The sequence below is a fragment of the Dama dama genome, chromosome 5 (assembly GCF_033118175.1).
Source record: "Dama dama isolate Ldn47 chromosome 5, ASM3311817v1, whole genome shotgun sequence".
In the NCBI taxonomy this organism is placed as follows: Eukaryota; Metazoa; Chordata; class Mammalia; order Artiodactyla; family Cervidae; genus Dama; species Dama dama.
Genome location: NC_083685.1, coordinates 84,715,347 through 84,739,741, shown reverse-complemented (window position 1 = coordinate 84,739,741; position 24,395 = coordinate 84,715,347). Strand labels below are relative to the sequence as shown.

General features: G+C 43.9%; 1 protein-coding gene and 1 long non-coding RNA gene across 5 annotated transcripts in view; one reads left to right on the top strand and one right to left on the bottom strand.

The window, feature by feature from the left end:
- Positions 1 to 3,139: 3,139 nt before the first annotated feature.
- On the bottom strand, positions 3,140 to 10,427 carry LOC133056891 (C-C motif chemokine 15-like). 4 transcript variants are annotated; one of them, XM_061142753.1, is made up of 4 exons: positions 10,129 to 10,425; positions 7,121 to 7,192; positions 6,158 to 6,272; positions 3,140 to 5,765 (listed from the first exon to the last, which is right to left on the bottom strand). In XM_061142753.1, the coding sequence occupies exons 1-4, from the start codon at positions 10,193 to 10,195 to the stop codon at positions 5,570 to 5,572; spliced, it is 450 nt and encodes a 149-aa protein (XP_060998736.1). In that variant the 5' UTR covers positions 10,196 to 10,425; the 3' UTR covers positions 3,140 to 5,569. The 4 variants fall into 4 exon arrangements, with proteins under 4 accessions (XP_060998736.1, XP_060998737.1, XP_060998739.1 ...); XM_061142754.1 differs by having other exon boundaries at positions 5,192 to 5,765; positions 6,158 to 6,269; positions 10,129 to 10,427; XM_061142756.1 differs by having other exon boundaries at positions 5,192 to 5,765; positions 6,158 to 6,269; positions 10,138 to 10,414.
- Positions 4,928 to 24,395, top strand: part of LOC133056896 (uncharacterized) — a 41,486-nt gene continuing 22,018 nt past the window's right edge. The window contains exons 1-2 of the long non-coding RNA XR_009692927.1: positions 4,928 to 5,066; positions 11,570 to 11,645. This is a non-coding gene — a long non-coding RNA (uncharacterized LOC133056896). The remainder of the gene's footprint in view (positions 5,067 to 11,569; positions 11,646 to 24,395) is intronic.

The window sequence follows — 24,395 nt, the reverse complement described above, 5'->3', positions numbered from 1 at the left end:
GATTCTTGCCCGAAGAATCCCAGGGACAGAGGAGCCTGGTGGGCTATAGTCCATGGGGTCGCAAAGAGTCAGACACGACTGAACGACTAAGCACAGCACAGTCACTCAGTCATTGCCGCTTGAGTGATGATAAATATCTGTTTCAGGATTCTAGAGAAAGGGAGAGGGGTGCTCTGAGACTGGGACAGTGAGGGAAGATTTTATGGTGGCATCTAAATTGAACCTTGCAGGATGGATTGAGTTTTGCTGGGAGGGTTGAGAGCAGGGGGCATTTCTGGCAGAGTCACCACAGAGAGCAAGGAAACGAAAGAGAACATGTTGTTTTTGAGGAACCGTGAAAAGACAGTATTATGTAACTGACTTTACATAACATTGCATTGTCTCTTCAAAGAGCTCAGAGAACAGCTGTGATTGACCAGGTGCTCGGTCAGGAAGGAAAGTCTCATTTCACCCCTCATTTCTTTTCAGCTGCCACTGTTGTGAACCAAAGCCTTAACCTGGAGACACCTGGCCCACAGCCCAGGTGGTCTGTGCTCACTGTTTCACTCTACTGAGTTGGCAAGTCAACCAGCCAAAGCACCCAGCGAAACCACACACAGAGCCCTTAGGGCTGGCATGGCTTGACTGCAATAGTTCTTTGAGATCGTCAAGCCTCTGAAACAAAAATCTCAAGAGTATCAAAGAAAAGGGGGGAATGGTAACCAAGCAGGGCCCTCTGGGGCCTTCTCAGGACAGGCTGGTCCCCCATACCTTCTGTTTTAGCGCTTCTCTGAAGTACCCAGATAATAGTATCTGATACACTTTTCCTGAGTTGTTTCACAGATGTGAAAACACCTCATCAGATGGAAGATGTTACCTACTGGATGACTAGGGGCTCATAGCCCCAGGCCTCCTGGAGCCTCAGTTCTGTCGCTGAGCTGTGTCCCCCTCTTTGCGACCCCCTGGACCGCAGCAGCCAGGCTTCCCTGTCCATCACCAAATCCCGGAGCTTACTCCAACTCATGTCCATCGAGTTGGTGATGCCATCCAACCATCTCATCCTCTGTTGTCCCCTTCTGCTCCTGCCTTCAATCTTTCCCAGTGTCAGGGTCTTTTCCAGTGAGTCAGTTCTTTGCATCAGGTGGCCAAAATATTGGAGTTTCAGCTTCAGCATCAGTCCTTCCAATGAATATTCAGGACTGATTTCCTTTAGGATGGACTGGTTGGATCTCCTTGAAGTCCAAAGGACTCTCAAGAGTCTTCTCCACCACCACAGTTCAAAACCCTAAGGACTTTTGAAGCCTAAGTCCTGGGGCCTAAGGACTGGTAAGGTTAACCCTTGTGACACCACCCTGTTCCCTCATCATCAGCCAATTACAGAATTATGCATGATCTGATCACATACCCTGCAACCCTCTCCACCCTCATCTGACTTTTTAAAACACTTTGCTGAATCGAAACATGTATATTATCTATGGTGAAACAGATCACCAGCCCAGGTTGGATACATGAGACAAGTGCTCAGGCCTGGTGCACTGGGAAGACCCAGAGGAATTGGGTGAGAGGGAGGTGGGAGGGGGGATCGGGATGGGGAATACATGTAACTCCATGGCTGATTCATGTATGACAAAACCCACTACAATATTGTAATTAGCCTCCAACTAATAAAAATAAATGAAAAAAAAAAATAAAAATAAAATGCTTTGCTGAAACCCTCCGGGGAACTCAAGGCTTTTTAGGGCATGAATCAACTTCTCTTTGCATGGCCTTGCAATAAATCTTTCTCTGATACAACAACAAAACCAAACAAAAAATAAACAAAAAACCAAAAAAATGCTCGACATAGAAGTCAAAAGCTTCTATGGCCACCACAAGTAATGAGAGCAACAGGAAAGATCATACTGGGGTCAAAACATAGGCCAGAACCCTTAGCATCTGTGTTGCCTCTTTTGCTTCCCCCAACTCCATCTAAATGACAGAATAAGTGGGAAAATAAAAGCTACATTAAAAATAAATTCACCTTTTCACAAAGATGGTGCCAAAGGCAAAGAAGGAAGCCCTTGCCCCTTCCAAAGCCTAAGCCAGAGCAAAGACTCTGAAGGCCAAGACAGCAGTGTTGAAAAGCATCCGCAGCCACAAAAACTGTGGCGAAGGTTCACAAAAAAGGTGGCTGAAAACACTGCAGCTCAGGAGGCAGCCTGAATACCCTTGGAAGATGGCCCCTAGGAGAAATGAACTCGACCTCTATGACATCATCAAGTTCTCCCTCAGTCTGAGTCAGCCAGGAAGAAAATAGAAGACCACACACACTGGTATTCATTGTGGCTGTCAAGGCCAACAAGCACCAGATTAAACAGGCTGGGAAGAAGCTCTATGACACTGATGTGGCTCAGGTCAACACCCTGATCAGGCCTGATGCAGAGAACAAAGCTGGCTTCTGACTAGGATGTTTTGGTTGTTGCCAACAAAATTGGGATCATCTAAAAGTCACTGCAGATGGTGACTGCAGCCATGAAATTAAAAGACACTTTCTCCTTGGAAGGAAAATTATGACCAACTTAGATAGCATATTAAAAAGCAGAGACATTACTTTGCCAACAAAGGTCCGTCTAGTCAAGGCTATGGTTTTTCCAGTGGTCATGTATGGATGTGAGAGTTGGACTGTGAAGAAAGCTGAGCGCTGAAGAATTGATGCTTTTGAAGTGTGGTGTTGGAGAAGACTCTTGAGAGTCCCTTGGACTGCAAGGAGATCCAACCAGTCTATCCTAAAGGAGCTCAGTCCTGGGTGTTCATTGGAAGGACTGATGCTGAAGCTGAAATTCCAATACTTTGGCCACCTCATCCGAAGAGTTGACTCATTGGAAAAGACCCTGAAGCTGGAAGGGATTGGGGGCAGGAGGAGGAGGGGACGACAGAGGAAGAGATGGCTGGATGGCATCACCAACTTGATGGACATGAGTTTGAGTAAACTCTGGGAGTTGGTGATGGACAGGGAGGCCTGACGATTCATGGGGGCGCAAAGAGTCGAACACTGAACTGACTGAAACCGAGTCCAGCTGGCTAATTCCAAATATAAAAGTTTTCACTATTTAAAAAAAAAAACACAAACTCATAGTAACAGTAAAGGATCAGAAAAGATGACAGAAAGCTGACCATAACGTGAGAAATTTCTGTTCTATATAATGGACTTTTGTCAATTTGATGGCAATGCACAAGGTGGCTGAAAAACTTATGTCCTTACATAAGTGATGGAGAAGATCATCGAGAAAACATTTTTCCAGCAGGACCCTGGGTAAGCCAAAGATCAGTTGGGAGGTGTTGGGAGAAGAATCTTGGGCCCAAAAAACAAGTTAAGGACCTCGCCAGTCCCCACTTTTGGACAGTCAGGGGTTCGACCCAGGACGAAGCTGGAAGCACAGTTCTTCAAATAAAGAAGGGTATCTGCTATGGGAGTCTTCCAGAGGGGACCATGGACCAGAGAGAGAGTTGGGCATCAGTTATTTCTATTACCTCCTTCCAAATGGCTGACCCATTCCTCTGTCATTTATTCTGTTGATTCCTTCTAGTGTATTTTTCATTTTATTTGTTGTATTTGTCATCTCTTTGGGGGTTTTCTTTTTTACTTTCTAATTCTTTGTTAAAGACTTCTAACTTCTCACTCTCTGCATCCATTCTTCCCCCAAGTTCTTTGATCATTGTTATGATCACTGGGCTTCCCAGGTGGTGCTAGCACTAAAAAGAACCTACCAGCCAATGCAGGAGACTCAGGTTTGATCCCTGGGTGGGGAAGATCCCTTGGAGGAGGGCATGGAAATCCACTCCGGCATTCTTGCCTGAAAAATCTGATGGACAGAGGAGCCTGGGGGGCTGCGGTCCATAGGGTAGCAAAGAGTCAGACACCACTGAAGCAACTTAGCACACAAGCATGCATGATTGCTACCCTGAACTTTTTCTCAGGTAGATTGCCTATTTTCACTTCACATAGTTCTTTTTTCTTTTTTTCACCACTTCACTTAGTTCTTCTTCTGAGGTTTAATCTTGTTCCTTCATCTGGAGCATGTTCTTCTGGCATCCCATTTTGCCTAAGTTGCTGTTTATATTTTTATGCATCTGGTATCTAAGTTGTATTTCTTAACCTTGGAGAAATGGCTTTCTACAGGAGATGTCCTGTGCATCCCAGCAGTGCATGCCCCTCTTGTGGTCCAAGCTGCATGCTCTGGGGACTCCCCTCATGAGGGCTGTGTGGTTCTTTTGTTGTGGCGGGCTATGTGGGTGATTTGATAGGCTTGGTTGACCCTGGTCTGTTTATTTACCAGGCACTTCCTTGTATAGAGGCTGTTGGCTGCTGGTTACTGGGGCCTGGTCACAGGGCAGCGTACTGCAGAACTCCATGGGCCCTGGGGCTAGAGCTGGCTCCCTGGTGGGTGGACTCAAGACTAGAAGACTCTGCGGCTGTGGCCCAACTACTGGTGGTAAAGCCAGGTCCTGGGGTTAGTGCCAGAATACTGTCAGGGAGAGCTGAGTCCTGGAGTCTGGTTGCAGGGCTTAGGGGTCCCAGAGTTGGTGTCAGATCGTCATTATTGGTGAGGCGGCGTGGTTTCTGACACAGTTGGGTACAAGTTCAGGTTGTCCCAAAGCTTGTGTCAGCCTACCAGTGCTCAGGACTGAGGCCCAGATGGTCCCAAAGTACGGTCTGGCCTCCTGGTGGACAGGTTGGTTCTGTAAGCCGTGGGGTTGCCCACTGGTGGGTGGAGCTGGATTCTGGGCCTTTAGGTGGGTTGGGTCATGTCCAGAGTCTACTGTGTGCTCTTAAGGCAGCCTGTCTACTGATGGTGAGGGAGGCTGTGTTCCTGCCCAGTTAGTTGCTTGGCGTGAGACAGTCCAGCACTGGTTCCTACAAGATGTTGGACCAGGCAGGGCTGGATCCAGGGGCAATAAGCTAGAGGGAGGATTCCACAGTGGTGCCCGCCAGCAAGGTGTCTATATGGCAGTAGGAGTTCCCAAGGACAGTTGTTGCCAGGGTCTGTGTCCCCAGGATGAGCTGTAGTTGACTCCTTCCTCTTGAGGAGACTCTCCAAGATCAGCAGGTAGGTTTGATCCCAGGCTCCTATCAAATACTGCTTTTGCTCTGAGTCGTAGAGGCCGCATGATTTTGTGTGTGTTCTATTTAAGATTGCTGTCTAGTAGAAAAGATAATCCCCAAAGTTACAGATTTATTGCCGTCTAGAATTTGTATTTGTTTTTCTCTAACAAACATTTCAGAATGCCATCTCCTATGACTATATAAGCCTCTGTTCCTCAGATGATCTTTGAATCAGTTTAGTGATTAATGGGTTAAATACACATACTAAGTCTGTATTTCAAGGTCATGTTTTTGGCTTAAAAAAGTTTACACTATGATGTCTTGTTTAGACTCCCCCTCCCCCCAAACCCCGTCCCCCGCCCCCCCAACACGAATCCAAAGTTCAGCAATTCCTACACAATCTTTTCCCTCTAAAAGTTTGAGTGAAGTCAAATTGGATACTCTTGATGAATGTGTTGCTTTTGTAACCAGAACAGAACAGTAACTGTTGCTTTTTAAAAAAGTAATTCAGGCCAGGGCCCTCCAATGAGGACTGTGGGGCAAGAGAGACGGAGCAGAGGGGCCCCGCTCCAGGCGCCCCGGCTCAAGCAATAGCGATCTCAGGTCCTCTACGGCTGACCCCAGCCTCAGCTCCGACTTGCATTTCTGAACTCGCTCATTGTTAGGATCAGCGCAGACATGCTGCCCCTTCTTGGTGACGAAGCTGGGGAGAAAGTGGGGGGGGGGAAAGATTACAAACAGAAGAGGGTTCAGCAAATGGGGGAGGGGAGCCCCATCCTCCCTGCGCCTCGGGCCCCCGACAGCCCAGCCAGTTCTTCCCTTTCTCAGAGCAGCTTCTCTCTGAGCCCCTCCCTCAGGGACGCAGAGGGTTTCCTCGGCAGCCTCCCTCCTGCTCCCGCCTTCCTTCCCTAGCTTCCCTCTTCCCTGGGAGCATCTCATACCTGGTGCCCTGCAGGATCCTCCTGAGGACACATGCTTCTGCTGACCCAGCAGGATCCGGAGGGTGGGACTTTCTTGGACATCCATTCTTGGGGTCCCACCCCTTCCCGTCTCCACTCTGCCCCCAGAAACGGCCGGTGAGCTTGGCGCACTTACATGACAGCTGGCTGGGAGCACTCGCTGCTCGTGTCTATATAACCTTCCATGAATACACATCGGATGTTTCTTTGGGTGTAAGACGTGCAGCAGTCCGTGGGCCGGTGAAAGCCTGCTACAAGAGAAAGCGTCACTTAAGGGCTGAGTGGGAGGAAAACTTGCGGAAGGAAACGGCAACCCGCGCCTGTATTCTTGCCTGGGAAACCCCACGGGCAGAGGAGCCTGTAGGCCTAAGTCCTTGGGGTTGCAAAAGAGTTGGACCCAACTTAGCAACTAAACAAACAAAACTGATGAAAACGGCATCCTTTCCCCCTTTCCTCCCACGTACTGGGAAGAGTGAGAAGGTGCAGGGCTTTAAAAAAATCAATTAATTATCTTTGACTGTGCTAGCTCTGTGTTGCTGCACACGGACTTTCTCCAGTTACAGCGAGCAGGGATACTCTTCCTTGCAGGGTGGCATGTGGAATCTTCCCGGACCATGGATGGAACCCGTGCGTCCTGCACTGGCAGGCGGATTCTTAACCACTGGACCACCAGGGAAGTCCTGAAGGTTCAGGACTGGAAAGGGATGTTTTCCTCCTCTTCCGGCACTTGCTGGCCTTTTCTTGCCAGAGACGTTTCGTTCTCCCCAGGGCTGAGCTTATGTGTCCGAGGGCATCCAGGCAGGGCCACGACAGAGCAGGAGAATTCCTCCCAGAAGAAGGAGAGCCTGAGGCCTGCAGAAGGCGTCAGAGAGCACCCTTTGCCTCTCCCGCCAGTGAGCCAACTCTTCTGACAGCCAGGTGGAATAGAGTCCATCTCTGAAAGAGGCCATCTATGGACCCACAGCCCATCCTAAACTTCCTTGAAGATACTCACCACCCTCAGGACCCCCCTCAGGGCCTGTAAATGAGGTGTATTGAAGTCTTTGAGCCAATCTGTACCTGCTAGCTGTTTTAAATATATGCCATAACAAAACTTTACCTCCGTGAGACAAGGAGTGTCGATCCAGGTCTGGCCTTGAGAGTTCAAGCTTCAGGTTTGACACCATGTCTTCTGTTTGAGAGAAACAGTAGAGAAGGGAAGAAAAATTACTGGGAAGCAGCATTGTTTCAACATCTCCATCTCTCTCATTCCTCAACCCCATCTCCTGCTAGGGAGGCAAGGATACTGAACCATTGGACCAGATCTGCCTCCAAGTCCATTTTCTCTATCAAGGCCCTGAGACTTTTCAGGGAACTTTTGAAAACATTTGAGACAGGAAAACATTCTATTGACTTTGAATACAAAAAGCTAACTGCACATCCAACACGAGCAGACCAGCTGAATAGCTCCATAATGTGATCCAATGCACCATGCTTTCTACACGTTTCTGGAATTCACAGGGCTCTGGAAACAGTAAAAATTTTCCTATAACTGATTTGGTGACACAACATCACCCAAAGTGAAGTGAGGCTGTTTACAGGCTTTATTTACTCCATCAGCATGTATACTGACATGTGTTTGCTGCAGAAATATGACTGTGTTCGGTTAACATGTGTTTCTCAGACTCTGCCAGGGATGTTAAGTAGTGTCCAGGTATGTGTTACCTTTTAAAAAATACATTCTTTTAGAATGTGATAGAATGTACATAATGCAAAGTTTACAATTAAAAAAATTACTAAAATATTTCTTTATTTGAATAAGGTCACTGTCATTTCTTGAATTCCAGCTAACATCAAACTAACAATCAGAAAAAAAACTTGACAAAATGTTATCCAACTGATATTAACAATAGATAGAAAACCCTTTTAAACTTTAAAAGAAATATATTAAACAGGCAACATCCAGATCTAAAAAGTTGCAAGTAGTGATTTTACATTAGATCTTATAAATAAAAACATCTCCAACATAATCATTTGTTCACTATCTCCCTGGGATCAGAACATGGATAGGAAAAGATAATCACATCTGAATATTCACAACTGTCATTTATGATCTTTGCAAAGATTGCATGTCTACAATGCAGTGGGTCAGGCAGTTTTTCAGGTAATTTTTGTTTTCCTCAAATTATCAAAAAGTTCAATTGTCTGAGATAAAATGTCAGAAAAATCACAATCAGGGAAAGCAAAAGCTCTAGCAGGCAGACTTGAAGATGGGGGTATTCATGGCTTGACCATGAACTGGAGGTGATTTTGTACATTTAAGAGCTGTCAACCGAAGTACCAAGAGCTATAGGCAGCAATCTAGGTTTACTCTGTAGTTGCTAATAAACCAAGAGTTTATTAGCACATACATAATGTAAATAACATAAACTTTACAATTTTAATCATCTCGAAGTGTGCAGTTCAATAGCATTAAGTACCTTCTCATATTGTGCAACTTACCACAATCTTGAACTTTTTTCATCTTGAAAGCTGAAACTTTTTTCATCTTGAAAGCTGAAACTCTATACCCATTACACAATAGCTCCCCATTTCCCCCTTCCCTAAACCCTGAGCCACTGCCATTCTACTTTCTCTCTGAATTTGACTATTTTAAGTTCTTCATAGGAGTGGAATCATATTATTTGTCCTTTTGTGACTGGCTTATCTCACCTATCATCATGTCTTCAATGTTTATCCATGTTGTAGCACATGTCAGAATTCCCTTAATTTTTAAGGCTGAATAATACTCCATAGTGTACACACACACACACACACACACATATACACACACCCTGTTTTTCAATCCATTCATTCGTCAGTGGACACTTGGGTTGCTTCCTCTTTTTGGCAATTAAAAATTAAGCTGTTACTAGTAAGGTTGTATAGGTATCTCTTTCATGTATCTACTTTCAGTTCTTTTGGCTATATCAAGAAGAAATGGAATTGCTGGGTCATACTGCATTGCCTTTTTAAAACCTGAAAAATTCTGCATTCCAAAATGCATCTAGCATTTGGATAAATGAGTTGTGGATAAATGAGTTGTGGACCTGTATTAGGATAATTAGGCAAGCATAACTAAAATTTAGCTCATTCTTATGTAGTTATATATGAACTATATTAGATTTGGATGAATGAGTTGTGGACCTGTATTAGGATAATTAGGCAAGCATAACTAAAATTTAGCTCATTCTTATGTAGTTATATATGAACTATATTAGATTTGGATGAATGAGTTGTGGACTTGTATTAGGATAATTAGGCAAGCATAACTAAAATTTAGCTCATTCTTATGTAGTTATATATGAACTATATTAGAAGAGGCATGTGCATACACTTCCATATGCTTAATATGATATGTGTGGGGCTTGCAGAATTAAGTCTTAGATGGGTATTGTCTTCCCATAACAGCTTCCTAACTAGCTTGTAACCTAATGCCACCACATATGGCTGTGTGATCTTGAGCAAGTTATCTAGGGTTCCTATGCCTCAGTTCTCTTGTTTGTAAGAGAGTAATTAATAATAATCATAAGTAAATCCATATAGTTTGATGATAGTCTACCCTACAGCATTGTCAGGAGGATCCAATATATTAATATCTACAAGACACTTAGAACAGTGCCTGCTTGCACATAGGAAATACTAGATATCTATTTGTTACATAAATAAATAAGATGATTAAGTACACTTGAGTGAGTCACTTGTCTGGCTTGTCCAGTTTCCTTTCTGAAGTGAGAGTTTTACACTAGAGGGCATATAATAGTTCTAACATTGTGAAAGTCTATACTTCTTTCTACAGATCTACGATTTTTCTACAGTTCTCTTGATCTGGCCCATAATGCTCCTATGTCAGCTAAGAGAAATTGTCAGATGATTCTGGTCATGAAAGGGAGAGAACTGTTTCCCCAGGTGGGACCAGTCAGCTGCCTGCTGCTTTCCCCAGGGACCAGCGTCTGCAGGGAGAGATCTGTACTCGCTGCGGCTGCTTTTAAACGGGAGCTACATCCGCGCTGGGACAAAGGTGTCCCTCTGCATCTCCTCCCTGGTCTGCAAGTTACCACCCACCTGCCCACTGGGGAGAAGACTCACTGAACTCACCACGTGCAGCCTGGGCAGCGAGGATGAGGAAGGGGAGGGCAGCTATGGAGGTCTTCATCTTCCTGGTGCACAGACGGTGGACCAGCCTGAGGACTCCGGGCTCTCTCCGACTTCCCTGAATCTCAGCTCTGCCCTTGTATTTATAGAAAGAGGAGGAGCGTGAAGTCACAGGGCAGAGATCAGAATGCTTTCCTGGGTTGTATAATAGATAACACGCTATTTCTAAATAAAGGGAAGGAGGCCGAGAAGGCAACAGGAAGAAGGGGCGAGGATGACATGAGGCTTCCCTAACTGCCCACTGGGCACAGGCAAAGGGAGGAACCAGTTTATGAAGGATCCTTCCTCTAGGAGGGTCACTGAATCCTCTCATCAGAATGTTTTCCTTTGGAGTTCTGTTATCAGGGTGTTATCACCCTGATATCAAACAGCCTGTGATCAGGGTGTTCTAACATGTGAACCAGGTCAAGTGACTCCTCACATAGAATCTTGACCCTTGCCTCCTCTGTTTGTTTCACCTCCACATCCAATCCATTAACAAATACTGGGGTGGGCCTACTTTCAAAAATGTGTCCTCACCACATCCTCTCTCTCCACCTGGTCCAATCCACTCTTGTCTCTCACCAGGATTTTTGCAAAAACCTCCTAATGTGTCTCCTTCTTCTGCCCTTGCCCCTTTTTAGTTCATTCTAGATATTGCCACCTGGGTGATCCTGTTAAAATATAAATCAGCCAAGTCAATCCTATTTAAAACCCACTGATGGTTTTTTAATCCTCCATCCCAACCTAGTATAAAGCCCAATCCTTCTCCTAACCTACAAGCTCCTATGTGCTCTGGTCCCTGTTCATGCTCTGTTTCAGGTCCTATTACTCTTCCCCTCACTCATTTTGCTTTGGTTATGCAGGCTGGCTCAGAGATTTCTGTTCCTGCTTCCTACATTACTCTTCCCTTCCATAAGTTTTTTTTGGGAGAAAATTTTACTTTCTCCCTAACCTCCTTCAACTCCTCGTTCAAATGTTGTTTTTCTTGTTAATCTTTCTGGGACTCTCTATCTGAAACTATGACCTCCCTCTGCCCAAATTTGCCTTGATTTTTCTCTTGTGTAGTTGACACTATGTAAAATACTACATGGGCTTCCCAGGTGGTTCAGCGGTAAAGAATCCACTTGTCAATGCAGGAGACGTGGCTTTGATCTCTGGGTGGAAAGATCCCCTGGAGAAGGAAATAGCAACCCACTCCATTATTCTTGCCTTGGAAATCCCAAGGACAGAGGAGCCTGGTGGGCTACAGTCCATGGGATAGCAAAGAGTTGGACAGGACTTAGAGAGTTCAACAACAACAACATGCAACTTGCATTGTATTCTTACTGGACAGTCCTGCTCTAGATGGTTCCCCATCCCTTTGGGTCATTTCTTGCTCTTTGTATCTTTCCAGACATGCCCCAGGCTTCATGAAGCAGAGACAGGCCATCTGGGCTGTTCCCTGTGTGAATTTCTGACCGGTAGAATTTGTGAGTAGAATACAGCTGATGTCACTTTATACTACTAAGCTTCAAGTGGTTTGTTACACAGCAATGTGTTAAACTGTGGTGAGAGCAAGACTTCATTGGCCAGGGGTGGATTTCAAATATTAATTTTATTTTATTATTGGAGTATATTTGCTTTACAAAATGATGTTAGTTTCTGCTGTAATCAGCTATAGGTATGCATATATGCCCTCCCTTTTGAGCCCCCTCCCACTCTCCACCCTATCCTTCTAGGTCATCAATCACAGAGCCCCGAGCTGAGCTCTGTGTGTTATGCAGCCGTTTCTCACTAGCTATCTGTTTTATGCATGGTGATGTATATACATCAGTGGCACTCTCCCAATTTGTCCACCTTCTCCTTCCCGCCTGTGTCCACATGATTCTCTGTATCTGTGTCTCTATTCATTCTCTGCAGATAGGGAACTGTACCATTTTTCTAGATTCCGTATATACCAGCATTAATTTATTCACACTTCTGGTTTGCTCATGAGTGTCTGTTATGTTCTTTCACATATTCCATGCCTCAGAACCAGAGTAGCCCCGTGGGAAGTTAGTTATGAGGTAAGACACCTGCATGAAGCTTATGTTAATGCAAGGAAAGCAGTGACTGAGCAGTGGCCGAGGTAAGGGGTGAAGTTGCAAGGATGTGATGTAATCCACAATACAGTCCACCCCTTGCTTCCCTCCAAGGTGTTTGTGCCTTTATTATGTCTAGTCCATCACAGAGCTTGCTTCAAGCTGGTTGTATTAATCTATGGGGTTGCAAAGAGTTGGACATGACTGAGTGACTGAGCACACACGCACACACACACACACACACACATATGCACACACACACACGCACACACATGCACACACACACACACACACACACACACACACACACACACACTAGTTCTTTCAGGTTCAGTAGAACCCGTAAATGTGCACTCATACCAGTTCACCTCCAACTCTCCCATCTCCCCAGAAATCCAGCAGAGTCTAATGTTTCAGGGATGAGAATCACAAATAGTTGACTGGAAATATGAAGACGGAGCCCATCCCCTTGATTCCTGTGTGTTTTAGCCACCGGGGACCTAGCATTATCTATCATTCTTTGCTTCCATGCATACACTTCGTTCTGGAGAAGTCCCAACCCTGAAGTTTGTTTTGGCTTCAGCTAAATTATTAACCCCTCATCATTCTTTTAGCTGTTTCAGTATATGGTAAACCAAGTGGATCCCATATACCCACTGACTCACACCATTTGTGAGATGGACCCCTTGACCTGAAGCCATCTTGTGCACATACCATACTGAGTGATCAGACATTCTCTAAGTCCTTGGACCATTGGACTGGCAAAGGTACTGCTGGTAGTGACAAACCCCACATTGGGAATAAGTGTCAGTCCTGCTAAGGTTGGCTTGTTCTCCCTTGCAGGTTGGCAGACATCCAAGATAATCAACATGCCACTGTATGGCTGTGTTTTCTCCTTGGAGGCGGGTGCCATATTGAGACTTGATGTCTACCTCTGCTGGAAGGTTATTCATTCAGCAGCAGCCATAGTTAAATGGGACTTGATGAGAGAAAGCCCACACTGTTTGGCCCATGCATAACCTCTATCCTTGCCACCACAGCCAAGGGCTTGTTGCAGTAGCTCTGTTGTGACTGAGGGAACAGGCTGGCTGACTTCCATGGGTCAAGTCATTCTATCCCTGTACTCGCTGACTTTCTCCTTTGCTGTGGATACTCCCCAGTGACTTCCAAGTCTCTTCCAAGTCTCATGAGTCCTTGTCCAGTACCTCCAGGTTGCAGCATCTCGGTCCTGAGTACCAAGTAGTTTCCTTCAGGTTCTCTGTCTCAGCATCGGGGAGTCCCTGAGTCAAGAAAGGAATGGCATGCATGATGAGATGAAGGGTGTGAAAGGTGAGATGCGGCCAGACTACCCCTCCATGGAGCTGGGCGAGGCCTCTACAGGACTGGTGGTTGTAGTGGTGGCCAGAGGAACCGATGGGGCTGATGGGTGGGAAGTAGCATAAGAAGTGTCTGATGCAGCACTGGATGGGTATCTGTTCAGCAAAAGGAAGCAATGAAGACACATGTCCGATTTCCCAATATAGTGCCGTTTCTTTTTTTGAAAATTTATTTATTTTTAATTGAGTGGTTTTTGTGTACTTCCTGAGTCTTTTATGGATTTTCCTTTCCTATGCCACCAAGCATCATTGTTGACATTGAAGAATCACATCAACTCTATTTGTTACTTAGCTTGGCATGGTTGAGGGAGCAGGCTGTGCTCCTTGTAAGCTGATCCAACCTCAGGGGTCTTCTGGGGTTGATGATAACAACAGCTGGTGTTTCTGAGCACTTACTACACTCCAAAACCGCGTTATGGGCACTTCCTTTGAGACGAGATGTTTACTACATGAAGCGCTTACTATAACTATTTCACAATACTGTCTAGCACATCCGGCAGCTTCTTCCCTTGCAGAAATAGCAAATACCCTGTCATTTCTGCCTGTAAACACTGATCTTGCCACATCCCGGGACGTAGGCTTGCATAACCTATTTGTCTAGCATAAGCTGAGCTGCCCTGTACTATTACAGTGTCGGCATATTTGAGCTAAGATGGCCCACCTGCTTTCTCAGACCTGCACTTGGCCTATGGCAATTACCTGCTGTTACTCTCAACTCCCCCATCACTCCTTTCTCATCACTCGTGTGTTATATGTCTGTATCCTGGGCAGGTCTTGAAATCTCAGGATGGTGTTCCATGCCCAGATGCACTGGTCCCTTTTCAGGAGAGAGGCCTGAAGTGATTTTTCCCTGCACTGCTTGCTGTTCCTTTCTTGTTGCTGTTAGGTGCTAAGTCATGTCCGATTCTTTGTGACCCCATGGACTGCAGCATGCCAGGCTTCCCTGTCCTTCACTATCTCCCGGAGTTTGCTCAAACTCATGTCCATTGAGTCGATGATGCTATCCAACCATCTCATTCTTTGTCCCCCTCTTCTCCTCCTGCCCTCAGCCTTTCCCAGCATCAGGGTCTTTTCCAATGAGTCGGCTGTTCGTATCAGGTGGCCAAAGTGTTGGAGCTTCAATTTCAGCATCAGTCCTTCCAATGAGTATTCGAGGTTGATTTCCTTTAGGATTGACTGGTTTGGTCTCCTTGCTCTCCAAGGGATTCTTAAGAGTCTTCTCCAACACCAGAGTTCCTTTAGTTTCCAAGTGAAATCATCCCAGGTGTCTGGCCTCCTCTGATGGCTGTGTGTGGTGAGTAAGGAAGGTACCTTGAATTCAAGTTACGTACCTTGAGTCCCACACAAAGGCGAGGTAGTGATCGTGTTCTCCCTCAGGCCAGCTGCACACTGCATCAGGAAAGGCATTCTAGTCTATGCAATCTTTCAACCCCTTCAGGGCCACAGAAGAGATAAAGTGCTCTACAGCTGTGCTGGGCTAATTGCTTTGTGTGGGATTATCTTACTCTGTTCTGGACTCAGCGTATGCTCCTTTGTTTTGCTTAAGCTTGTAATGACATGGGGCACCAGGCCAGCCCCACTACTATCTGCTCCTGGTGGGGAGGGAAAGGGCCCTTCACTTGTAGCTCAAGAGGGAGCATTCAGATCATTGCCCTAAGTCAACTGCAAGATGGCACCCACTGGCTGTGTGTGGGGGGACTGACCCTCACTGTAGCCCTCCTTAGAAAAATACAGCAAACCCAAACAATAATATTCCATTCAAGATTCCGCAGCTGAAGTCTGTTCTATAGTGTAGAATTGAAACCATTCTGTGGTCACACATGGACAGGATTCCTCAGATACTGTCTGACCATTTCCTATATACTTTGGTGATATCAAGTCAAATAGAGAGGCTTCCCTTTTGTACCAAGCACTTCTCCTAACTCTAGCTTGGCTATTAGAGATTAGGTCTTGGTTCAGGTTTAACTTCTTCCTCCCTTTGGTAGCTTATGTACAAAAAGGGCTGCAACAATTTCCGCCGCCGCCCCCCCCCCCCCCCCCCCGCCCCGCCACTAGTATGCGTGCACGTGGGAAGTCTTGGCATGAGACTTTGGTAAATGAGATAATAGAATGTATCATGCAAACAGAGACTTGAAAACTGCTGGCCTGTTGAGACTTGTGTTAGTTTTCTGCTAGGAACCTTTATGCCTTTATGTGTACCAGCCCATGATAGCCTCTCAAAGGTTGAGTGACCATGTGGAGAGCTGTCCCTGGTGAGAGATCATCCTAGACCATTGAACCCCAGCTGAATTGCCCCAGACCAGCAGAACCATTTATCCAACCCATAGACTTGTGAGAACTAATAAATACATCCTTGCCCTTAAAAAATTTTTTTAATGTTTTCCTTAAGACTTTTAAAAGAGCAGTTTTGGTGGCTCAGACGGTAACGTGTCTGCCTGCAGTGCGGGAGACCCGGGTTTGATCCCTGGGTTGGGAAGATTCCCTGGAGAAGGAAATGGCACCCCAGTCCAGCACTCTTGCCTGGAAAATTCCATGGATGGAGGAGCCTGGTAGGCTACAGTCCATGGGGTCGCAAAGAGTTGGACACGACTGAGCGACTTCACTTTAAACTTTAAGCAGAACCATTTATCCAACCCATAGATTTGTGATAAATAATAAATCTTTGCACTTAAAAATGTTTTTAATGTTTTCATTAAAACTTTTAAAAGAACAGTTTTAGATTCATAGGAAAACTGAAGGGAAGTATAGATGTTTCCTGTATACACACTACACCCAAAGACACAGTCTCCCCATTTTCAATAGCCCTCATCAGAGTGGTACATTTGTCACAACTGGTGAACGTTGACACATCATAATCACCCAAAGACCATAGTTCTTTTTTTTTTTTTTTTTTGAGTATAGCCAATTAACAATGTTATGATGGTTTGAGGTGGACAGTGAAGGGATTCAGCCATACATATACATGTGTCCGTCTCCCCCAACTTCCCCTTCCATCTAGGCTGCCACATAACACTGAGCAGAGTTCCCTGTACTATACAGGAGGTCCTTGCTGGTTATCCATTTTAAATATAGCAGTGATTACATGTTCATCCCAAACTCCCTAATTTTCCCTTCCCCCCATCCTTCCCTACTGGCAACCATAAGTTCATTCTCTGTGAGTCTCCAAAGGCCATAGTTTACATTACAGTTCTCTTTTGGTGTTGTATAGGTTTGGGTAAATGTATAATTATGTGTATCTATCATTATGGGGGCACACAGAATATTTCCACTGCCCCCAAAACCCTCTGTGCTCTATTACTCACCTTCCCTAGCACCTATCCACTCACCCCCAACCTGCAACCACAGATCTTTTTACTGTCTCCATCATTTTGCCTTTTCCAGAATGTCATATAATTGGAATCATGCAGTATGTAGCATTTTCAGATTGGCTTCTTGGTAAATGAGATAATAGAATGTGTCATGCAAACAGAGACTTGAAAAGTGCTGGCCTATTGAGACTTCACTTTTAAGATATGTAATATGCTTTTAAACTTCCTCTTTGTCTTTTCATGGCTGTATATTGTCACTGATAGCTCATTTGCTTTAGCAGTGAATGTTCCATTGTCTGGAGGTAACACAGTTTATTTACCCATTCACCTACTGAAGGACATCTTGGTTGCTTCCAAGTTTGGAAGTTATGAATAAAGTTACTATAAACATCACTGTGCTGGTTTTTGGGTGGACAAAAGTTTTCAGGTCCTTTGGGAAAATACCAAGAAGAATAATTACTGGATTGCATAGTAAGAATATACTTAATTCTGTAAGAAATCTCTAAATTTTCTTCCAAAGTGACTGTACCATTTTGCATTCCCATCAGCTATGGATGGAAATTTCAGTTGTTTCACATCCTTGTCAGCATTTGATACTGGTACTGTTCAGGATTTTCACCATTCTAATAGGTGTGCAGTGGTATCTTGATAATGCTTGTTTTAATCTACTACATTTTAGGGTGACTTGTTATGAGTAAAAGCTAACTGATAATTTCCTCTTTGGACAATAAAGATTGCCTCATCTTTACATGTTTGCTGAAAGCAAAAAAATAGTTCCTCATTCAAGAGGAGGCTTATTGCTTTGTGTTGTTGTTATTGAGATAAAACTCACATAATGCAATATTAATTGCATTAATCATTTTAAAATGTGAAATTTAGTGGCATTTAGTACATTCACAGTTTGTGTAACCATCACCTCTATCTAGTTCCAGAAGATTTTTATCACTCCAAAAGATGTTACAGGGAATTCTCTGGTGGGCCAGTGGTTAGGACTCCATGTTTCCACTGCAGTGGGCGTGGGTTCAGTCAGTGGTCAGGGAACTAAGATTCTGCAAGCTACATGGCACTGGGTTGCAAAAGAGTCAGACACAACTTAGCAACTAAACAACAACAACATGTAGTAGTTTCACATGATTGCAATATTTAGTTTTAGTTCAGTCTCTCAGTCGTGTCCAACTCTTTGTGACCTCATGAACCACAGCATGCCAGGCCTCCCTGTCCATCACCAACTCCTGGAGTTTACCCAAACTCATGTCCATTGAGTTGGTGATGCCATCCAACCATCTCATCCTCTGTCATCCCCTTCTCCTCCTGCCCTCTATCTTTCCCAGCATCAGGGTCTTTTCCAATGAGTCAGCTCTTTGCATCAGGTGGCCAAAGTATTGGAGTTTCAGTTTCAGTCCTTCCAATGAACACCCAGGACTGATCTCTTTTAGGATGGACTGGTTGGATCTCCTTGCAGTCCAAGGGACTCTCAAGAGTCTTCTCCAACACCACAGTTCAAAAGCATCAATTCTTCAGTGCTCAGCTTTCTTTATAGTCCAAATCTCACATCCATGCATAACTACTGGAAAAACCATAACCTTGACTAGACAGACCTTTGATGACAAAGTAATGTCTCTGCTTTTTAATATGCTGTCTAGGTTGGTCATAACTTTCCTTCCAAGGAGTAAGCGTCTTTTAATTTCATGGCTTCAATCACCATCTGCAGTGATTTTGGAGCCCCCAAAAGTAAAGTCTGCCACTGTTTCCACTGTTTCTCCATCTATTTGCCGTGAAATGATGGGACCAGATGATATGATCTTAGTTTTCTGACTGTTGAACTTTAAGCCAACTTTTTCACTCTCCTCTTTCACTTTCATCAAGAGGCTCTTTAGTTCTTCAGTTTCTGCCATAAGGGTGGTGTCATCTGCATATCTGAGGTTATTGTTATTTCTCCTGGCAATCTTGATTCCAGCTTGTGCTTCTTCCAGTCCAGTGTTTCTCATGATGTACTCTGCATATAAGTTAAATAAGCAGGGTGACAACATACAGCCTTGACGTACTCCTTTTCCTATTTGGAACCAGTCTCTTGTTCCTTGTCCAGTTTTAACTGTTGCTTCCTGACCTGCATATAGGTTTCTCAAGAGGCAGTTCAGGTGGTCTGGTATTCCCGTCTCTTTCAGAATTTTCCACAGTTTATTGTGATCCACACAGTCAAAGGCTTTGGCATAGTCAATAAAGCAGAAATAGATGCTTTTCTGGAACTCTCTTGGTTTTTCAATGATCCAGTGGATGCTGGCAATTTGATCTCTGGTTCCTTTGCTTTTTCTAAAACCAGCTTGAACATCTGGAATTTCACAGTTCACATATTGCTGAAGCCTGACTTGGAGAATTTTGAGTATTACTTTACTAGTGTGTGAGATGAGTGCAATTGTGCGGTAGTTTGAGCAATCTCTGGCATTGTCTTTCTTTGGTTGCAATATGCATAACCATAACAAATTAAATTAAAAAGAAAATGATAAAAATAAAACTCGCACACATACAAAGGTATTACAATATTCAGTGACAACCCACTCTCTTTGTCCCCTCCCCCAGCCCCTGGCAATCCCTAATTTGCATTCTGTCTCTATGGATTTGCCTATTCTGAATGTTTCATGTGTAAAGGGAATCATTCTATATGTTGCCTTTTGTGTCTGGCTCCTTTCATTTAACACAAAGTTTTCAAGGTTCTTCCATGCTGTAACATGGATCAATACTTCATTCCTTTTGAAGGCTGAATAATATTCCACTATATGGCTATATCTCGTATTGTATATCCATTCATCACCTGATGGACATTTGGGTTGTTTCATAATTTGTGGGTATTAAGAATACCCACTGCTGCTATAAACATTATTCATGTACAAGTTTTTATGTGAAAATATGTTCAGAGATCAGGGTAATGCTGCCTTCATAGAATGAGTTGGGAAGTAGTCCTTCCTCTTTTGTCTGTTGGAAGAGTTTGGTGTGTTAATTTTTCTTTAAGTGTTTGGTAGACATCACCAGTGATACTATTTGTACCAGAGATTTTCTTTGTTAGGAGATTTAGGCTTATTTCTTTTAATTAAACAAATCCTTGCTAAGAAGGATTACTGTGAGTATTAGTAAAGATGCTTTTATTCTAGTTGGGGTAGAGATGAAGAGAACTGAGCAAGTCCCTGCTGTCCAGAGCTGTGGGGCCTCAGTGTTCAGTGAGAATTTCAGAGGGAAGCAAGAGAGAACTCCTTAGATTAGAATGCAGAGAAAAATTCATGAAAGGGATGGCATTTGGCCTGGGTCTCAAACATTAGACTGAGACTGTATTTGATTTTAAAATGCAGAGAAAGACAGAAGAACATTCTACCCAAAGGTAACTGCCAACAGGGGTAATAGTTGTCATAAGACAGGAAGCACTTACTATTTTGAAAATGTTTACAATTATTTCCTTACTGCAGCCCTGTGACATTGGTAGAGTTGTCATCCCCTTTTACAGATGAGGATACAAAGGCACAGAGCTATGATGTAGTTTGTTCACACAGCTAGAAAGGGGCAAAGCTGGGATTCAAACTGAGGTCTTCTGATACTAGAGCTCACCCTTTCAGACAAAGGTGTGGGAATGACAAAAGGTGAGACATGTTTTGGGTGTGTCCACATTGTAGATCACAATAAACTGTGGGAAATTCTTAAGGAGATGGGAATACCATCTGACCTGACCACCTGACCTGCCTCCTGAGAAACCTGTATGTAGGTCAAGAAGCAACAGTTAGAACTGGACATGGAACAGCAGACTGGTTCCAAATTGGGAAAGGAGTACATCAAGGCTGTATATTGTCACCCTGCTTATTTAACTTATATGCAAGATACATCATGTGAAATGCCAGGCTGGATGAAGCACAAGCTGGAATCAAGATTGCTGGGAGAAATATCAACCTCAGATATGCAGATGACACAATCCTTATGGCAGAAAGCAAAGAAGAACTAAAAAGCCTCTTGATGACAGTGAAAGAGGAGAGTGGGCCCCACAAAGTCTCTGTCATACCTGCCCAGCTCTTGTTTGTAGATCAAAAGCAGTCAAAAGCCACATGAAAACAAATGAGCACGACTGTGTTCCAATAAAACTTTATTTACAAACAGCAGCAGCTGGATTTAGCTCCCAGACCATAGGTTGGAGACCCTTAACCTGGAAGTCTGATAGAAACCTACTGATCCAGCCCATTAAAAAATTGTACTTTATTTTTTATTTTTGGCTGCACCACATGGCTTGTGGAGTCTTAGTTCCTCAACCAGGGACTGAACCCCAAGCCCTTGGCAGCGAGAGTGCAGAGTCTTTACCACTGAACCACCAGGGAATTTCACAGCAAAGGCAGGGCTGGGGAGATGCTGTCTGGGCCATCAGCAAAGAGTTTGCCTCTCCTAATTCACCTACTCAATGCTACTTGGCCTCATGTAACTGTCTTATGAGGGAGAAAGCCATTAACGAAATAGTATCATATAATAAAGACAGAATTACAAGTTGTGGTGAGAGCTATAATGGGTTATTTCTGGGATGTTTATGAAACTGTGTCACTGGAGACCAAACTTATACTAGGGGTTAACACAAGGCTGCTCTAAGAAGAGTCTTTAACTGAGACCTAAAGGATGAATGAGAGTTGGCTAGCTAAGAGAGGGTGGAATAGAAGCCTTGGGAGAGGGGGAATAGCATATGCAAAGGCCCCGAGACAAAAAATGAGGTTTGTGTATTTGAGGTGACAAAAGAAGGTCTGTGTGGCTGGAGCATCAATATGAGGGAGCAGGCTGAGCCTCAGGAGACAGGCAGGGGCCCAGTTAGGGGGCATTTGGCAGGACATGCTTATAAAGATTTTGGATTTGATTCTGTGTATAAAGGAAAGGTATGGAGGATTTTTGGGTGGCTGTAGTGGAGAATGGAGGGCATGCAGGAAGAATGGAAGTGGAGAGATTGAGTAGAGCATATTTTGGTCATCAGGGCAAGAGAAGAGGATGACTTAAGTCGGTGTGAGTTTTTTTCATGTCCGCAGGTAAAGTTTTGTTTGTAGGAAGCTATTGCAGTTACTTTGATTTTTAAATGAATATTCAGTAGAGCAACAAATTAAAAATATAGCTTCCCATGTCTCACCCATCTTATCCTACTTATAAAACTAGCAAAATTTAAGTCCTTGATGAATGTTTAATTAAGTAGAATAGACAAGCCTTAAACAATCAGTCTTGTTTAAAACTTTATGGATTAAATTTTTGTAAATAATTTAAGCTGTTTTAATTAATTTAATGTACTGGATTTTAGGCTTCGCAGTTGGTGCTAGTGGTAAAGAACCTGCCTGCAATGCAGGAGATGTAAGAGACTTGGGTTTGGTCCCTGTGTAGGGAAGATCCCCTGGAGGAGGGAATGGCAATCTACTCCAGTATTCTTGCCTGGGAAACCCCATGGACAGTGGAGCCTAGTGGGCTACCTGGGGTCACAGAGTCAGACACAACAGAAACGACTTTGCACATTAAATTTTTAAGAGTATTCTCCATGCCCAATCTACCACTCAGAATCTTTCAAAGCACTTCACTCCCATAAAAACAACAAATTAAACTTATGACTATAGGAAAATCAAGTTGTGTTAAATACTCCAATGTTCTTTGTTAACTTAGGCAAATTCTCTTATATCTATCTCTCAGCTCAAAATCACAAGCACAAATAAATTATTTAATTACACATTTAATACTGGAATCACATGAATAATCTGTTATGTACTCCAAGAGATCATTTAAAAATGTATTATAAGTGCTCTAAGTTCCAAATTATATAGATGGTTCCAATGATTACAAACCCATAACTCATCTTTGCATATGAATATTAATATTCCTGGCCTGATTTACACTATACTATCTATATTTAATTGTAAGCTTCTGGAGGCTTACTGGTTAACTCTGTAACTCTTAACTTACAGAGTTATTATCTTATGAAGTAGAGATTACTGGGCTAATTTTATGTGATTGCCACCAGATCACCATCCTAGCATTGGTGGTGGTTTAGTCACTAAGTCGTGTCCAACTCTTGCGACCCCATAGACTGTAGCTTGCCAGGATCCTCTGTCCATGGGGATTCTCCAGGCAAGAATACTGAAGTGGGTTGCCATTTCCTTCTCCAGGGGATCTTCTCGACCCAGTAATCAAACCCGGGTCTCCTGCACTGCAGACAGATTCTTTACTAACTGAGCTACAAGGGAAGCCTTGTGGCTTCAGGTTTCTTAAAGGGAATGAATCCGATTTCTATGGACAGGACTGTAGGTCCTTAATTCTGCACACTCTCTTCCCACTTAGCCAGTTACTGGAACACATGCCCATTTGGAAGGGGCGTATCCATTCTACATTGCTGCAATCTCTCCAGTCCCTATTAACCTAGCTTTGGGGGCTGCTTATTGGCCAATAGAGACTTGAGAGTCAGGCCTGTGCATTTCCAGTGTGATCATCTCTACACTATGACTGGGTACATGCAGCTCTACTTTAATAGTCAAAATGAAAACAGGAGGCTTGGAATTCACATCTTTTAAAAAGGGTTGGTTTTGGGGACTTCCCTGGCAGTCCAGGAGTTGACTCTGTGCTCCCACTGGAGGGGGCCATGTACTGTGCAACACTACAGAAAAAAAAAAAGAAAGAAAACCACAATCCAACAAAACAAAACACGGTTGGTATCGTCTAGGTTCTAACTAGACACTCCAGTGATCCTTCTGTGTGACCTGTGTAGACAGAAGCCAGCACCTTCACTCTGGGTGTAGCAAACACTCCTAACGGCTATGCTAGACTTTGTTCATGTCTTTAGCCCTTTAGTCCCCACATCTTTCTATGTTTAATTACCACTTTTGTGAGGCTTACCCACTAAGGTGTTGTGTTATTACCTTACGCAAATTGAGATTACTGGGCCAATTTTATATAGTCTCCACCAGATCATCATCCCAGCACTGGAGGGTGCTTATTGGCCAAAACAGACTTCTGACCTGGGTTTGTGCACTTCAAGTGTGATTCTTTCCTCCATGACTGGGTACACAGAACTCTACTTTAATACTCTAAATGGCAACAGAAGTCTTGGAATTCACATCTTTTAAATAGGGTTGGTGTCTTCTAAGTTCTGATTAGACCCTTGAGTGCTTCTTCGTGTGACAGAAGAAGCTGACAGAAGCCAGCGCCTTCACTGAGGGTGTAGCAAACATTCCTAACGGCTATGCTAGACTTTGTTCATGTCTTTAGCTCTTTCAAGACATTTATTACCCTTCCTAACGGCTATGCTAGACTTTGTTCATGTCTTTAGCTCTTTCAGGACATTTATTACCCTTCCCTCTGGCACTAAAGATGCTTGAAACCAATCCGCCCATCCTTTAGATCCTGTAATTCTGTAATTCTCTGTGATCTATCTGTGTGGATGGAATCCTGCATCTCCTTCTAAGGTTACAGCAGATGCCCTGCAGCAATTTCTT